The following is an 18,905-nucleotide window of genomic DNA, read 5'->3' as shown; positions in this document are numbered from 1 at the left end:
TGTTTGTCTAGGTTTGTGTCTTTACTTCATGATCATTAGTATTTAGTAACTATGTCCAAAGGCCATGAATAATTCCATGAATCCTTCACCTCTCTTAAATGAAAAAAATGTTTTAATACAAAAAGAACAAGAAGTACATGAGTTTCAATTTTATCCTTGAATTTAGTTTAATTATATTGATGTGGTGACAATACTTTTTGTTTTCTGAATGAATGCTTGAACAGTGCATATTTTTGATCTTGTTGTTTATGAATGTTAAAATTTTTTGCTCTTGAAAGAAAAATGCTATTGATAATCTGAAAAATCATGAAATTGATTCTTGCAGCAAGAAAAAGCAGTGAATAGCAAAAGTGTGGCGAAAAAAAATTTTGCAAAAAAAAATAGAAAGAAAAAGAAAAGCAAGCAGAAAAAGCCAATAGCCCTTAAAACCAAAAGGCAAGGGTAAAAAGGATCTAAGCTTTGAGTATCAATGGATAGGAGGGCCCAAGGAAATAAATCCAGGCCTAAGCGGCTAAATCAAGCTGTCCCTAACCATGTGCTTGTGGCATGCAGGTCCAAGTGAAAAGTTTGAGACTGAGTGGTTAAAGTCGTGATCCAAAGCAAAAAGAGTGTGCTTAAGAGCTCTGGACACCTCTGACTGGGGACTTTAGCAAAGTTGAGTCACAATCTGAAAAGGTTCACCCAGTCATGTGTCTGTGGCATTTATGTATCCGGTGGTAATACTGGAAAACAAAGTGCTTAGGGCCACGGCCAAGACTCATAAAAGTAGCTGTGTTCAATAATCAACAAACTTAACTAGGAGAATTAATAACACTATCTGAAATTTTAAGTTCCTAGAGATGCCAATCATTCTAAACTTCAAAGGATAAAGTGAGATGCCAAAACTGTTCAGAAGCAAAAAGCTACAAGTCCCGCTCATCTAATTAGAATTAATATTCATTGATATTCTGAGCTTTATAATATATTATCTTCTTTTTATCCTAACTGATTTTCAGTTGCTTGGGAACAAGCAACAATTTAAGTTTGGTGTTGTGATGAGCAGATAATTTATACGCTTTTTGGCATTGTTTTTAGATAGTTTTTAGTATAATCTAGCTACTTTTAGGGATGTTTTCATTAGTTTTTATGCTAAATTCACATTTCTGGACTTTACTATGAATTTGTGTGTTTTTCTGTGATTTCAGGTCATTTCTGGCTGAAATTGAGGGACCTGAGCAAAACTCTGATAAGGAGGCTGACAAAAGGACTGCTGATGCTGGTGGAATCTGACCTCCATGCACTCGAAATAGATTTTCTGGAGCTAAAGAACTCCAAATGGCTTGCTCTCAACGGCGTTGGAAAGTAGACATCCAGAGCTTTCCAGAAATATATAATAGTCTATACTTTATTCGTGATTAGACGATGTAAACTGGCACTCAATGCCAGTTCCATGCTGCATTCTAGAGTCAAACGCCAGAAACAGGTCACGAACCAGAGTTGAACACCAAAAACACATTACAACTTGGCGTTCAACTCCAAAAGAAGCCTCTGCACGTGTAAAGCTCAAGCTCAGCCTAAGCACACACCAAGTGGGCCCCGGAAGTGGATTTCTGCATCAATTACTTACTTCTGTAAACCCTAGTAGCTAGTCTAGTATAAATAGAATATTTTACTATTGTATTCAGTGTCTCTGACCATTCGGTCTTTTGACCACATATCTGGTCCTTCTCCTTATTTTCGAATTCATATCACATTTTAGGGGCAGGCCATTCGGCCATGCCTGGACCTTCATCACTTATGTATTTTCAACGGTGGAGTTTCTACACACCATAGATTAAGGGTGTGGAGCTCTGTCGTACCTCGAGTTTTGATGCAATTACTACCATCTTTTATTCAAATTCAATCTTATTTCTATTCTAAGATACAACTCGTACTTCAACCTGATGGATGTGATGATCCGTGACACTCATGATCATCCGTCCCTATGAACACGTGCCTGACAACCACTTCTGTTCTACAAGCGAAAGCTAGAGTGTATATCTCTTGGATTTCTGATGCATGACGCATGGTTGCCCTTGCCTGACAACCGAGCCTTCTATTCCGTGAGATCAAAGTCTTCGTGGTATAAGCTAGAATTTATGGCGGTATTCATGAGAATCTGGAAGGTCTAAACCTTGTCTGTGGTATTCTGAGTAGGATTCCGGGATTGAATAACTGTGACGAGCTTCAAACTCGCGATTGTTGGGCGTGATGACAAACGCAAAAGAATCAAGGGATTCTTTCCAGCATGATCGAGAACCGACAGATGATTAACCGTGCCGTGACAGAGCATTTGGACCTTTTTTCACTGAGAGGATGGGATGTAGCCATTGACAATGGTGATGCCCTACATACAACTTGCCATGGAAAGGAGTAAGAAGGATTGGATGAAGGCAGTAAGAAAGCAGAGATTCGGAAGGAGCACATCATCTTCATACGCCTATCTGACATTTCCATCGATGATCTACATAAGTTTTTCTATCTTTATTTTCAATTTATTTATTATTATTATTCGAAAACTCCATAACCATTTATTATCCGCCTGACTGAGATTTACAAGATGACCATAACTTGCTTCATACCAACAATCTCTGTGGGATCGACCCTTACTCACGTAAGGTTTATTACTTGGACGACCCAGTACACTTGCTGATTAGTTGAGCGAAGTTGTGAAATTATGTTTAGAGTATGGTATTGAGCACCAAGGTTTTGGAGCCATTACCTGGGAATCAATTTCGAACAATAATTTAAGTATGAATCACAATTTTGTCCACCAATTGTGTAGATGGATTTGTCTGTTGCCCCAGAAACAAAGATAAGGAAACAAATAGAAAATGGGTGGGTTGATGCCAAATAATGATGATCTCAACTACATGGTAGCTGCAACATGTAAGTGAGAAAAATAATAGAAGCACAGAGCATGTCAACTAGATAGCGAACAAGTCAAGGAGCACCCAAATTAATGCAAGAAATATGCAACAGTTCAGCAAGAAAATTCAACACCAAAGAAAATGAGAAAGAATAAGAAAGGAGAGAAAAAAGAAGTTAAATGGAGAACAGAAAGTGAGGTGCGCACAGGGATCTGGTGGTGTTGCGTGAATGACGCGCACGCGTACTCCACGCGTACGCGTGGGTCGCGTGAATGGAGAAGCGATGCGTAGGCATCGGTCACGCGTACGCGTGACGGTGTTTGTGCTACCCGCGTGAAGGCAGCCTCGCGCATGCATAACTTTCTGTGTACTTTAGCTGTTTGCTGATGACTTGCATCATCTACCCTTCTTTCTTGCATAAAGAAGACCATAAAAGAGCATAAATCTCATTTGATCAGTACAACTCATGTATTATTTGATGAATATTATGGTACACTACTTTGAGATGAGTTGTGCTGAATTTCAGGTGAAAAAGGCATAAAAAATGGGAATAAGACAAACAAGAAGCTAGGCGTGTAAAACTGGCGTGCCACTTGGAGTAAACACCACCAAAATGCACTGGCGTGGCACACCAGTACTAAATTCCAGAGGGGAGATCTAAGCATGCATGTGGGCGTGGCACGCTAGTACAAAATTCCAGAGAGTAAAATAGAGGACACAAAAGGGGCGTGGCACGCCAGGTTTTGCGTGGCATGCCTGACCCATCAACTACTATGGGCGTGCCACTTGAGCAAAAAGGCATGTTGATAGGCGGATAATTTGTACGCTTTTTGGCATTGTTTTTAGTATGTTTTTAGTATATTTGGTTGAGCTTTTAGTATATTTTTATTAGTTTTTAGTTAAAATTCACTTTTCTGGACTTTACTATGAGTTTGTGTGTTTTTTTGTGATTTCAGGTATTTTCTGGCTGAAATTGAGGGACCTGAGCAAAAATCTGATTCAGAGACTGAAAAGGACTGCAGATGCTGTTGGATTCTGACCTCCCTGCACTCGAAGTGGATTTTCTGGAGCTACAGAAGCCCTAATTGGCGCGCTCTTAACGGCGTTGGAAAGTAGACATCCTGGGCTTTCCAGCAATATATGATAGTCCATACTTTGCCCAAGATTTGATGGCCCAAACCGGCATTCAAAGTCACCTTCAGAATTTCCAGCGTTAAACGCCGGAACTGGCACCAAAATGGGAGTTAAACGCCCAAACTGGCATAAAAGCTGGCGTTTAACTCCAAGAAGAGTCTCTACACGAAAATGCTTCATTGCTCAGCCCAAGTACACACCAAGTGGGCCCGGAAGTGGATTTTTATGTCATTTACTCATCTTTGTACACCATAGGCTACTAGTTCTCTATATATAGGACCTTTTACTATTGTATTTTCATCTTGGTTCTTCTGGTTCCCTCTCTGGGGCCAAAACCAATGATCACTTTTGTTCTTATGTATTTTCAACGGTGGAGTTTCTACACACCATAGATTAAGGTGTGGAGCTCTGCTGTACCTCGAGTATTAATGCAATTACTATTGTTCTTCTATTCAATTCCGCTTGTTCTTTGTCCAAGATATCACTTGTTCTTCAACTTGATGAATGTGATGATCCGTGACACTCATCATTATTCTCACTTATGAACAAAGTGACTGACAACCACTTTTGTTCTACAAGCAAACAAGGCTCTAATGTTTATCTCTTGGATTCCTGATACACGATGCATGGTTGATCGCCTGACAACCGAGTGCTCGCCTGACAAACGAGCCAGCCATTCCGTGAGATCAGAGTCTTCGTGGTATAGGCGAGAACTGATGGCGGCATTCAAGAGAATCCGGAAGGTCTAAACCTTGTCTGTGGTATTCTGAGTAGGATTCAATGATTGAATGACTGTGACGTGCTTCAAACTCCTAGCAGGCGGGGCGTTAGTGACAGACGCAAAAGAATCACTGGATTCTATTCCGGCCTGACCGAGAACCGACAGCTGATTAGCCATATGCTGTGACAGAGCATAGGAACATTTTCAATGAGAGGATGGAAGGTAGCCACTGACAACGGTGAAACCCTACATAAGCTTGCCATGGAAAGGAGTAAGAAGGATTGGATGAAGACAGTAGGAAAGCAGAGAGACGGAAGGGAAGGCATCTTCATACGCTTATCTGAAGTTCCTACCAATGAATTACATAAGTACCTCTATCTTTATCTTTATGCTTTATTCGTATATCACTATACCCATTTGAGTCTGCCTGACTAAGATTTACAAGGTGACCATAGCTTGCTTCATACCAACAATCTCCGTGGGATCGACCCTTACTCGCGTAAGGTTTATTACTTGGACGACCCAGTGCACTTGCTGGTTAGTTGTGCGAAGTTGTAGTGATCACAATTTCGCGCACCAAGTTTTTGGCGCCGTTGCCGGGGATTGTTCAAGTTTTGAGCAAGCTTTTGGTAACATCAATGCCAAGATCCGGCAACAACACCAAGTTTTTGGCGCCGTTGCCGGGGATTGTTTGTGTATGGACAACTGACGGTTCATCTTGTTGCTTAGATTAGGTATTTTTCTTCAGAGTTCTTAAGAATGAATTCTAGTGTTTCAAGGTGATGTTCTTATCATCACCAAAGCTGATTGATCATCATCAATTTAGCTATTGAATGCAATGTCCTGCTGAAGCTTAGCTAGCGATGTCTAATTCCTTTAGACTAAAGCTTTAGACTAACATTGCATGATTCCTGGAATTTTCATTAAGAATTTTGATACCTTTATTTTCTTTTCCATATAAATTTCGTAAAAGCACAAAAAAATTACAAAATCAAAAAAAAAATCAAAAATATTTTATGTTTCTTGTTTGAGTCTAGAGTCTCATGTTAAGTTTGGTGTCAATTGCATGTTTCTGTTCTTTTTGCATTCATGCATGTGTCTTCATTAATCTTCAAGTTGTTCTTGATGATTTTATTACTCTGATTTTTAATTCTCTTGACTTGAGTGTTTTGTTGTTCTCCATATGCATTCTCATTTTGTCAGTGTCAGTGGTATACAAACTGCTAAGTTTGGTGTCTTGCATGCATTGTTATTTGATTTTAGTTGCATTTTGATTATTAAAAATCCAAAAATATTTTTAATTTGTGTCTTCTCAAGTCAATAATACAGGGAATTGAAGATTCAGAACATACAGCAGAGGAATTGCACAGAAAAAGCTGGGCGTTCAAAATGCCCAGTGAAGAAGGACAGACTGGCGTTTAAATGCCAGCCAGGGTACCTGGTTGGGCGTTTAACGCCCAAAAGGGTATAGTTTTGGGCGTTAAACGCCAGAATGTGCACCATTCTGGGCGTTTAATGCCAGGATGGCACAAGGGGGAAGATTTTGTTTTCAAATCAAATTTTTTTTAAGTTTTCAAAAGTTTTTCAAAATCAAATCTTTTTCAAATCATATCTTTTCAATCAAATGTTTTCAAAATCAATTTCTTTCCTTTTTCAAAGATACTTGCTATCAATTAATGATTTGATCCAACAAATCAAGTATGTTGCCTTTTCTGTTGAGAAAGGCTTAATGTTTGAATCATATCTTTTTCTTGATAGCCAAGTTATTAATTTTCAAAATCAAATCTTTTTAAAATTGTTTTCAAATCATATCTTCTCAATCACATTTTTTTAAACTAATCATATCTTCTTAACCTCATCTTTTTCAAAATAGTTTTCAATCAAATCCTTTTGACTTCTAATCTCAAAATCTTTTTCAAAAATCACTTGATTTCTTTCCCACTCTTATTTTCGAAAATCAATTAGTGTTTTTCAAAATGTTTTCAAAATATTTTACTTAATTTTCGAAAATCACTTCCCTTCTTCTCACATCCTTCTATTTATGGACTAACACTATTCCTTAATGCAAAATTCGAACTCCATCTCCTTTGATAAGTTCGAATTTTCCACTTCTGTCTTCTACTCTTCTTTTCCTCTGACACTTCAAGGAATCTCTATACTGTGACATAGAGGATTCCACATTTTCTTGTTCCCTTCTCTTTCTTATGAGCAGGAGCAAAGACAAAAGCATTCTTGTTGAGCCTGATCCTGAACCTGAAAGGACCTTAAAGAGAAAGCTAAGAGAAGCCAAAGCACAACTCTCCTTAGAGGACCTGACCGAATTCTTCAAAGGAGAAGAACTCATGGCAGCCGAAAACAACAACAATGCCAACAATGCAAGGAAGGTGCTGGGTGACTTTACTGCACCTACTCCCGACTTCTATGGGAGAAGCATCTCTATCCCTGCCATTAGAGCAAACAACTTTGAGCTTAAGCCTCAATTAGTTTCTCTAATGCAACAGAATTGCAAGTTCCATGGACTTCCATTGGAAGATCCTCATCAGTTCTTAGCTGAATTCTTGCAAATCTGTGACACTGTCAAGACTAATGGGGTTGACCCTAAGGTCTACAGACTTATGCTATTCCCTTTTGCTATAAGAGACAGAGCTAGAACATGGTTGGATTCTCAACCTAAAGAAAGCCTGGACTCATGGGAAAAGCTAGTCAATGCCTTCTTGGCAAAGTTCTTTCCACCTCAAAAATTGAGTAAGCTTAGAGTGGAAGTCCAAACCTTCAGAAAGAAGGATGGAGAATCCCTCTATGAAGCTTGGGAAAGATACAAACAATTGATCAGAAAATATCCTTCTGACATGCTTTCTGAATGGAGCATCATAGGTATTTTCTATGATGGTCTCTCTGAACTATCCAAGATGTCTTTGGATAGCTCTGCTGGAGGATCTCTTCATCTGAAGAAGACGCCTACAGAAGCTCAAGAGCTAATTGAAATGGTTGCAAATAATCAAATCATGTACACTTCTGAAAGGAATCCTGTGAACAATGGGACTAATCAGAAGAAAGGAGTTCTTGAGATTGATACTCTGAATGCCATTTTGGCTCAGAACAAGATATTGACTCAACAAGTCAATTTGATTTCTCAAAGTCTGTCTGGAATGCAAAATGCACCAAGCAGTACTAAGAATGCTTCATCTGAAGAAGAAGCCTATGATCCTGAGAACCCTTCAATGGAAGAGGTGAATTACCTAGGAGAACCCCATGGAAACACCTATAATTCTTAATGGAGAAATCATCCAAATTTCTCATGGAAGGATCAACAGAGACCTCAACAAGGTTTCAACAACAATAATGGTGGAAGAAACAGGTTTAGCAATGGCAAGCCTTTTCCATCATCTTCTCAGCAACAGACAGAGAATTCTAAGCAGAACCCCTCTGACTTAGCAACCATGGTCTCTGATCTAATCAAAACCACTCAAAGTTTCATGACTGAAACAAGGTCCTCCATTAGAAATTTGGAGGCACAAGTGGGACAGCTGAGCAAGAAAGTTACTGAACTCCCTCCTAGTACTCTCCCAAGCAATACAGAAGAAAATCCAAAAGGAGAGTGCAAGGCCATCAACATAGCCGAAATTGGAGAGGAAGGAGAGGAAGTAAACGCCACTGAGGAAGACCTCAATGGGCGTGCACTAACCTCCACTGAGTTCCACAATGAGGAACCATGGGGATCTGAGGCTCAAAATGAGACCATAGAGATTCCATTGGACTTACTTCTGCCTTTCATGAGCTCTGATGAGTATTCTTCCTCTGAAAAGGATGAGTATGTCACTGAAGAGCAAGTTGCTAAATACCTTGGAGCAATCATGAAGCTAAATGACAAGTTATTTGGAAATGAGACTTGGGAGAATGAACCTCCTTTGCTCACCAAAGAACTGGATGACTTGTCTAGGCAGAAATTACCTCAAAAGAGACAAGATCCTGGGAAGTTTTCAATACCTTGTACCATAGGCACCATGACCTTCAAGAAGGCTCTGTGTGACTTAGGGTCAAGTGTAAACCTCATGCCTCTCTCTGTAATGGAGAAGCTAGGGATCTTTGAGGTGCAAGCTGTAAGAATCTCATTAGAGATGGCAGACAACTCAAGAAAACAAGCTCATGGACTTGTAGAGGATGTTTTGGTGAAGATTGAAAACCATTACATCCCTGCTGATTTCATAGTCCTAGAGACTGGGAAGTGCATGGATGAGACCATCATCCTTGGCAGACCCTTCCTAGCCACAGCAAAGGCCGTGATTGATGTTGATAGAGGCGAACTGATCATTCAAGTGAATGAAGAATCCTCTGTGTTTAAGGCTCAAGGATATCCCTCTGTCACCATGGAGAGGAAGCATGAAGAGCTTCTCTCAAATCAGAGTCAAACAGAGCCCCCACAGTCAAACTCTAAGTTTGGTGTTGGGAGGCCACAACCAAACTCTAAGTTTGGTGTTGAACCCCCACATTCAAACTCTAAGTTTGGTGTTGGGAGGTTCCCACATTGCTCTGATCATTTGTGAGGCTCCATGAGAGCCATCTGTCAAGCTACTGACATTAAAGAAGCGTTTGTTGGGAGGCAACCCAATGTTATATTTTGACTATTTTCTTTTGTTATTTTATGTTTTTTGTAGGTTGATGATCATGAGAAGTCACAAAATCAATTGAAAAAGCAAAAACAGAATGAAAAACAGCACACCCTGGAGGAAGAACCCACTGGCGTTTAAACGCCAGTGAGGCTAGCAGTTGGGCGTTTAACGCCAGAAAGGGGCACCAGACTGGCGTTAAACGCCAGAAAAGGGCAAGAACCTGGCGTTAAACGCCAGGAATGGACACCAGCCCGGCGTTTAACGCCAGAAATGGCTCAAAACGTGATTTTGAATGCCATTTGGTGCAGGGATGACTTTTCCTTGACACCACAGGATCTGTGGACCCCACAGGATCCCCACCACCCCCACCACTCTCTCTCTCTTCTTCACCCATTCACCAATCACCTCAACTCCTCTTCCCCAAAAAAAAAACCTTCACCTATCAAATCCCATCTTTCTCTTCACCATTCACATCCATCCTTCATAAAACCCCACCTACCTCACCATTCAAATTCAAACCACTTTCCCCCCCAAACCCACCCTCACTTGACCGAACCTTACCCTTCCCCCTCTTTGGCCGAACACAAAAGCCATTCCCTTCTTCCTCATTTCTTCTTCTTCTACTCTCTTCTTTCTTCTTTTGCTCGAGGACGAGAAAACCTTTTAAGTTTGGTGTGGTAAAAGCGTTGCTTTTTCGCTTTTCCATAACCATTTATGGCATCCAAGGCCGGAGAAACCTCTAGAAAGAGGAAAGGGAAGGCAAAAGCTTTCACCTCCGAGTCATGGGAGATGGAGAGATTCATCTCAAGGGTGCATCAAGACCACTTCTATGAAGTTGTGGCCATGAAGAAGGGTCAACTTTGATCAAAGGTTGGACCAAGTCCTCACAGACATTCGTGAAGAGGGCGCTCAATGGAAGAGAGATTCAAGAGGAAAGCCGGTTCAACTGAGAAGGCGTGACCTCAAGCCCATCACTAAGAAAAGGATGGAGCAAACAAGAGACCCTACTCATCATGAAATCCCTGAGATACCTCAAGGGATGCACTTTCCTCCACAAAACTATTGGGAGCAACTGAACACCTCCCTAGGAGAATTGAGTTCCAACATGGGACAACTAAGGGTGGAGCACCAAGAACATTCCATCCTCCTCCATGAAATTGGAGAAGATCAAAGAATCATGAGAGAGGAGCAACAAAGACAAGGAAGAGACATTGAGGAGCTCAAGCACTCCATAGGATCTTCAAGAAGAAGAACAAGCCGCCATCACTAAGGTGGACCCGTTCTTTAATCTCCTTGTTCTTTATTTTCTTGTTTTTCGAATTTTTATGCTTATGTTTGTCCATGTTTGTGTCTTATGATCATTAGTGTCTATGCCTTAAAGTTATGAATGTCCTATGAATCCATCACCTTTCTTAAATGAAAACTGTTTTTAATCACAAAAGAACAAGAAGTACAGGATTTCGAACTCATCTTTAAAACTAGCTTAATTAGTTTGATGTGGTGGCAATACTTTTTGTTTTCTGAATGTATGCTTGAACAGTGCATATGTCTTTTGAATTTGTGGTTCATGAATGTTGGCTCTTGAAAGAATGATGAAAAAGGAGACATGTTACTGAGGATCTGAAAAATCATAAAAATGATTCTTGAAGCAAGAAAAAGCAGTGAATACAAAAAAAAAACGAAAAAAGGAGAAAGAGAAAAAGAAAGAAAAAAAAAGAAAGAAATAAAGTTGTGATCCAAGCCAAAAAGAGTGTGCTTAAGAACCCTGGACACCTCTAATTGGGGACTCTAGCAAAGCTGAGTCACAATCTGAAAAGGTTCACCCAATTATGTGTCTGTGGCATGTATGTATCCGGTGGTAATACTGGAAGACAGAGTGCTTTGGGCCACGGCCAAGACTCAATAAGTAGCTGTGTTCAAGAATCATCATACTTAACTAGGAGAATCAATAACACTATCTGGATTCTGAGTTCCTAAAGAAGCCAATCATTCTGAATTTCAAAGGATAAAGTGAGATGCCAAAACTGTTCGGAGGTAAAAAGCTACTAGTCCCGCTCATCTAATTTGGAGCTAAGTTTCATTGATAATTTGGAGTCTATAGTATATTCTCTTCTTTTTATCTTATTTGATTTTCAGTTGCTTGAGGACAAGAAACAATTTAAGTTTGGTGTTGTGATGAGCGGATAATTTGTACGCTTTTTGGCATTGTTTTTAGTATATTTTTAGTATATTTGGTTGAGCTTTTAGTATATTTTTATTAGTTTTTAGTTAAAATTCACTTTTCTGGACTTTACTATGAGTTTGTGTGTTTTTCTGTGATTTTAGGTATTTTCTGGCTGAAATTGAGGGACCTGAGCAAAAATCTGATTCAGAGACTGAAAAGGACTGCAGATGCTGTTGGATTCTGACCTCCCTGCACTCGAAGTGGATTTTCTGGAGCTACAGAAGCCCAATTGGCGCGCTTTTAACGGCGTTGGAAAGTAGACATCCTGGGCTTTCCAGCAATATATGATAGTCCATACTTTGCTCAAGATTTGATGGCCCAAACCGGCGTTCAAAGTCACCATCAGAATTTCCAGCGTTAAACGCCGGAACTGGCACCAAAATGGGAGTTAAACGCCCAAACTGGCATAAAAGCTGGCGTTTAACTCCAAGAAGAGTCTCTACACGAAAATGCTTCATTGCTCAGCCCAAGCACACACCAAGTGGGCCCGGAAGTGGATTTTTATGTCATTTACTCATCTTTGTACACCCTAGGCTACTAGTTCTCTATATATAGGACCTTTTACTATTGTATTTTCATCTTGGTTCTTCTGGTTCCCTCTCTGGGGCCGAAACCAATGATCACTTTTGTTCTTATGTATTTTCAACGGTGGAGTTTCTACACACCATAGATTAAGGTGTGGAGCTCTGCTGTACCTCGAGTATTAATGCAATTACTATTGTTCTTCTATTCAATTCCGCTTGTTCTTTGTCCAAGATATCACTTGTTCTTCAACTTGATGAATGTGATGATCCGTGACACTCATCATCATTCTCACGTATGAACAAAGTGACTGACAACCACTTTTGTTCTACAAGCAAACAAGGCTCTAGTGTTTATCTCTTGGATTCCTGATACACGATGCATGGTTGATCGCCTGACAACCGAGTGCTCGCCTGACAAACGAGCCAGCCATTTCGTGAGATCAGAGTCTTCGTGGTATAGGCGAGAACTGATGGTGGCATTCAAGAGAATCCGGAAGGTCTAAACCTTGTCTGTGGTATTCTGAGTAGGATTCAATGATTGAATGACTGTGACGTGCTTCAAACTCCTAGCAGGCGGGGCGTTAGTGACAGACGCAAAAGAATCACTGGATTCTATTCCGGCCTGACCGAGAACCGACAGCTGATTAGCCATATGCTGTGACAGAGCATAGGAACATTTTCACTGAGAGGATGGGAGGTAGCCACTGACAACGGTGAAACCCTACATAAGCTTGCCATGGAAAGGAGTAAGAAGGATTGGATGAAGACAGTAGGAAAGCAGAGAGACGGAAGGGAAGGCATCTTCATACGCTTATCTGAAGTTCCTACCAATGAATTACATAAGTACCTCTATCTTTATCTTTATGCTTTATTCGTATATCACTATACCCATTTGAGTCTGCCTGACTAAGATTTACAAGGTGACCATAGCTTGCTTCATACCAACAATCTCCGTGGGATCGACCCTTACTCGCGTAAGGTTTATTACTTGGATGACCCAGTGCACTTGCTGGTTAGTTGTGCGAAGTTGTAGTGATCACAATTTCGCGCACCACATGTCACGCCAACTAACCATCTCAAAAAGAACCTCCACTATGGCGTGCCACTTGGTGTCAAAGGCGTGGCACGCCAGCTCCAAGAAGTCACTTAGGCGTGCCACTTAAGAACCCAAGCATGGCACGCCAAGCTTAAAGAGTGCACAAATGCATGGGCGTGCCACTTGAGCAGCATGGCGTGGCACACTGGTACAACAATCCAGAGAAGGAGTTGAAGGCAACTAAAAACTGGGCGTGCCACTTGGTATCGAATGCGTGGTACGCTAACCTCTCAATCTCACTTGGGCGTGCCACTTGGTAGCGAAAGCATGGCACGCCAACCCAAGCATCTCACTATGGCGTGGCACGCCAACCATTGGAATCAAGGCAAGATCATGGGCGTGGCACACCAGCCTTCAGGCGTGGCACGCTGGTACAAGTTTCCAAAGAGGATGAAAGAGGCCAATTACATGGGGCGTGCCACTTGGTATCGAAGGCGTGGTATGCCACTCACTATTCTTCACTTAGGCGTGCCACTTGAGCAGCCAAGCGTGGCACGTCAGTGTCTTTCAGAGGGTAAAGAAGCATTGGGGCGTGCTACTTGAGTTCGTGGCGTGGCACGCCAAACAGAGGAACCACTCACTCACAAAGGGGTGTGGCACACCAGATCCTATGCGTGCCACGCTAGTGCAACATTCCAGAGGAGCTTAGCCAAGCACACAACAAGGGTGTGGCATGCCAGACCCTGGGCGTGCCACGCTAGTTCATGTTTCCAGAGGCAAAGAAAAGTGGAAAAAGCAAAGGGCGTGCCACTTGAGTTCAAAGGCGTGGCACGCCAACACAAGAATTCCACTATGGCGTGCCACTTGAGTTCGAAGGCGTGGCACGCCAAGGTTGACAAAGGGACGAGCGTGCCACTTGAAGGATTGGACGTGGCACGCCAAGCTAGAAATGAAGGGCACGTGACATGCTAGTAAAATGCCAACCACGCGCCAGCTGAGAAGTCAAGCTTATTGAGTGTTTTCTTTTCCCTCCAAAATGTAATTTTCCCTTTTTACTTTTGTAATTCTTTTATTTTACTAGGAGTAGTATAAAAACACCCAAGGAGTACTGAAGAGGGGTTAAGCAGTTAGTCTTAGATCCACTTTTACACTCCACTTTTGAGTACTTTTCAAGCTATGAGTAGCTAACTTCCCTCTCATTGAGAGAGGGAGCTCTGTTGTACTTGATGGATTGATAATAGTGAAATTCTTCTTCTCTTCATCTTCTCTTGATTTACTAGAAGGAATTTCATTCTTAATGCTTAGTGTTCAATTAACTTGGGAAAGAGATTGAATGCAATTGGGTTTCATGGGAACCTTGGGAAAGGAAACATGAAACCATGCTTGAAATCCCTTCTCACACTTGAGAGTAGAATATGGGTTTTGGTGATGGGATACGTGACATATAATCCCCCCTCTACCTGGACCTATGAGGGTGTGTGGTATAATCGGAGACCAAGCATATCTCTCTTCGTGAGCAATTAGACCAAGGAATTGGCTATTGATCAAGATCTGAGAGATTGAGTCACCAAGGGATTGGGGCTCAATCAATCATAATTTCCAAGAGGTTAATGAGTTGCATGATTGAAGAAGATATAAGCTAGAGTTGATCCAAAGAAACAACATCTCCCAATCTCAATGAATTTTCCCATTCTTATTTATCCATTTCTTTACAGCTTAATTTTTACATTCAGCGATTCCCCACTCCCATTTACATTCAAGTCATTTATGATTCAGCACTTTACATTCTGTAATTTCCATTTCTGCACTTTATTGCTTTTCTTTATATTCTAGTCATTTACATCTATGTTCTAATTTACAATTCTGTACTTCACAATCTTATTGATCCGCTTGACTAATTCATCTATCAATTAAAACTGCTTGGATTTGCCAATCTCTGTGGATACGATCCCACTCCACTGTTGGTTATTACTTGGCGATAATTTTGGTGCGCTTGCCAAAAGAACTAATTCACTAACTTTTGAAATGGGTAGTGAATCTGGTTATCAAGTTTTATGGCGCCATTGCTGGGGATTGGCTTAAACTTGACAGTGATTAAATTGATTGGAGAGCTAGATTAAGCAATTTAAATTCCTTGTTATTTTAATTTCTTTTATTTAGCATTTTTTTATTTTATTTTGAGCTCTATTTCCTTCTTCCATGATTATCCATATTTTCACTCTTCTAACTGTTCGATCAATTGCACCACTTACACTAACAACTACTCTAACACAAGTAATTTCTTCATCCATTTTCTTTCTGCTTTTTTTGCCTTGATTGGTTGTATGACAGGTAGGAGAAGCGGGGCTTCAACTTCCTTTGATTTTGAACCTGGGAGGACCTTCCTTAGATTAAGGAGGGAAGAGAATCGTTGGTGCTGAGGAAGAGGAAGAGTATTTTGAAACAAACATGGAGGAGAATGTGGAGAATCAACATAAGGAAGAAGTTCATAACCATGCCAGAGGAGGCCCAGTCAATCATGATGGGAAAGAAAGGAGAGTCTTAGGCTCCTACATCAACCCAAACCCAGGAAATTGTGGCAGCAGCATCCTAAAGCCAACAATTTATGCCAATAACTTTGAGCTGAAGCCTTAGCTCATCACACTTGTTCAGAATAATTGCTCATATGGAGGAAGTGCCCAAGAAGATCCTAATCAACATCTCAACACATTCTTAAGGATATGTGATACTGTAAAGTCCAACAGGGTATATCCTGACATCTACAAACTACTCTTGTTTCCTTTCTCACTCAGAGATAAGGCGGCAAAGTGGTTGGAATCATTCTCCAAGGATAGCCAAACTACATGGGAGGAGGTCGTGAACAGATTCCTTGCAAGATTTTACCCTCCGCAAAGAATCAATAGGCTGAGAGCTGAGGTGCAAACTTTCAGACAACAAGATGGAGAGAAACACTCTATAAGGCCTGGGAGATTTAAAGATCTAACAAGGAGATGCCCACCGGAAATATTCAATGAGTGGGTACAACTACATATCTTTTATGAGGGATTATCTTATGAAGCAAAGAAGGCAGTGGATCATTATTCAGGAGGCTCACTCAACAAAAAGAAAACAATTGAAGAGGCCATAGATGTCATTGAAACTGTAGCTGAAAATGAGTATTTCTATGCCTTAGAAAGGACTCAGAAGAAGGGAGTTCTAGAACTCAACTCTGTAGATGCTTTGTTAGCTCAAAATAAGGCAATTGCAGCACAAATAGCAGCCTTAACCAAGAGGATGGAGGCCAACCAAGCCTCAGTCATTCAAGACCAAACTCCTCAATAAGAAGGGAATGTACCAGAATATGAAGGTGACTGGGAACAAGCTAATTATGTGAACAATTCATCCAGAGCACCATATGACCCACACTCTAAGACATACAACCCAGGTTGGAAGAACCACCCAAACTTTGGGTGGGGAAATTAATAAAACAACAACCAGGACCACAACAAGCCTTATCCATCAAATCAGCATCCCAACCACAACCCCAACCATCAAACAGGGAACCATAGACCCTACCATAACTCACAAAGCACATTATACCATAACAACCAACCCATACACAACAACCTCAATCAAGATGCACCATCCTCAACTATGCAACCATGCGACAAGCACAAACTGTCATCCCAGATTTTAGGGGCAGTCTCCACCCTCATGAACAGACAAGCACAAACTGACAGAGGGCTAGATGCTAATCAAGAGGAATATAGGTCAAATATAAAAAATCAAGGTGCAGCAATCTCAAAGCTGGAAGCATAAGTGGGGATTTTGTCCAAGCAAATCCCACTTTCCACACACACATTTTCCAGCGATACCATGGCTAACCCAAGAGGGGAATGCAAAACCATAACTCTAAAAAGTGTAAAGGTTGTAGAGGAAGGAGCCCCATGCAAAGATAATCATGAAGAGCTTGCATCAAAACATGGGAACGAGGATGAAGGGGAGATTCTAGTTTCACCTCCACCAAAACCAGTTTTGAAGCCCTGTGTGCCAAAGGCACCATACTCACAAAGACTGAGAAAAGATGGGAAGGATGACCAGTTCTCTAAGTTCCTAGAGATCTTCAAGAGGCTCCAAATCAACATACCATTTGCTGAGGCATTAGAACAAATGCCACTCTATGCCAAGTTCTTAAAGGAGCTTATAACCAAAAAGAGGAACTGGGAGGCAAAAGAAACCATAGTACTGACTGAGGAGTGCAGTGCCATCATACAAAAAACGTTTCCTCAAAAGCTGAAAGACCCAGGGAGTTTTTAAATCCCCTACATCATAGGGGACATCACTATTGAGAAAGCTTTGTCTGATTTGGGAGCTAGCATAAATCTTATGTCCCTAACCATGATGAGAAGGATGAAGATTGAGGAAGCCAAGCCAACAAGAATGGCATTCCAATTGGCTGATAGAACATTTAAGTTTCCACACGGGGTGGTGGAAGATTTGCTAGTGAAAGTAGGAAAATTCATTTTCCTTGCTGATTTTGTGGTGCTGAACATGGAAGAAGAGGCCAACACGTCAATCATCCTAGGAAGATCATTCCTAGCTACTGCTGGAGCCATCATTGACGTGCAGAAAGGGGAACTAGTCTTGAGATTGCATGAAGAGAAAATGGTCTTCAATGTCTTTAAAGCAATGAGTTACCCCAAGGAATGCATAGGAGAATGCATGTTGGTACACACTATAGAACAGATAGTTCAAGAAGTCATGGAGAAGAACAATGTGGAGAAAGCATTGAGTTGGAGCAAGCACCAGATGGAAAACTACCACAAGCAACCATGAGGAACTCAATCATGCCAACTACCACAGACAACAAAGATGCAGAGTCACGAAAACTAGAGCTGAAAGCCTTACCACCCAGCTTGAAGTATGCATATCTGGGTGCTAACAACACTCACCTAGTAATGATAAATTCAAGTCTAAATAAGGAACAAGAAGAGGAACTTATCCAAGTGCTGAGACAACACAAGGATGCCATAGGCTGGACACTTGCAGATTTAAAGGGGATCAGTCCTTCAATGTGCATGCATAAAATCTTACTTGAAGAGGATGCCAACCCCTCAAGACATCAACAAAGGAGGTTAAACCCAACTATGAAATTGTGGCAAGCAGGGGTGATCTTCCCCATCTCAGATAGCCCTTGAGTAAGCCCGGTGCAAGTAATCCCTAAGAAGGGAGGGATCACTGTTGTGGAAAATAAGAATAATGAATTGATACCCACAAGGACGGTGACTGGATGGCGTATGTGCATTGACTATCGAAAACTTAATGAAGCCAGCCGGAAGGATCACTTTCCCCTGCCCTTCATGGACCAGATGCTTGAAAGATTGGCAGGACACGAGTATTATTGCTTCCTGGACGGATACTCGGGCTACAATCAAATTGTTGTAGACCCCAAGGATCAGGAAAAAATTTCATTTACTTGTCCATATGGTGTCTTTGCTTATAGGAGAATGCCCTTTGGATTGTGCAATTCACCTGCAACATTCCAAAGGTGCATGCTCTCCATTTTTTAGATATGATTGAGAAGTTCATAGAAGTATGCATGGACGACTTCTCTGTGTTTGGGGACTCATATTTTGATTGCCTATACTATCTTTCTCTTGTGCTAAAAAGGTGTCAAGAAACCAACCTAGTTTTAAACTGGGAGAAGTGCCATTTTATGGTGACTGAAGGGGTGGTTCTTGGGCACAAGATTTCAAAAGATGGCATAGAAGTAGACAGAGCAAAAGTGG

The 18,905-nt window shown here is 41.1% G+C and overlaps 1 protein-coding gene across 1 annotated transcript; it reads left to right on the top strand.

The window, feature by feature from the left end:
- The first annotated feature begins 17,526 nt into the window (after positions 1 to 17,526).
- On the top strand, positions 17,527 to 17,952 carry LOC130982119 (uncharacterized). Its single transcript, XM_057905989.1, has one exon. The coding sequence runs from the start codon at positions 17,527 to 17,529 to the stop codon at positions 17,950 to 17,952; it is 426 nt and encodes a 141-aa protein (XP_057761972.1).
- Positions 17,953 to 18,905: the final 953 nt, after the last annotated feature.

Source organism: Arachis stenosperma, chromosome 1, assembly GCF_014773155.1.
Source record: "Arachis stenosperma cultivar V10309 chromosome 1, arast.V10309.gnm1.PFL2, whole genome shotgun sequence".
Classification (NCBI taxonomy): domain Eukaryota; kingdom Viridiplantae; phylum Streptophyta; class Magnoliopsida; order Fabales; family Fabaceae; genus Arachis; species Arachis stenosperma.
The sequence above is the reverse complement of the archived record's forward strand: the minus strand, read 5'-3'. Positions and strand labels throughout refer to the sequence as shown.

Bases quoted from the DNA above. Each gene is read 5' to 3' on its own strand.
- LOC130982119 (XM_057905989.1), top strand. From the start codon at position 17,527: ATGAAGATTGAGGAAGCCAAGCCAACAAGAATGGCATTCCAATTGGCT.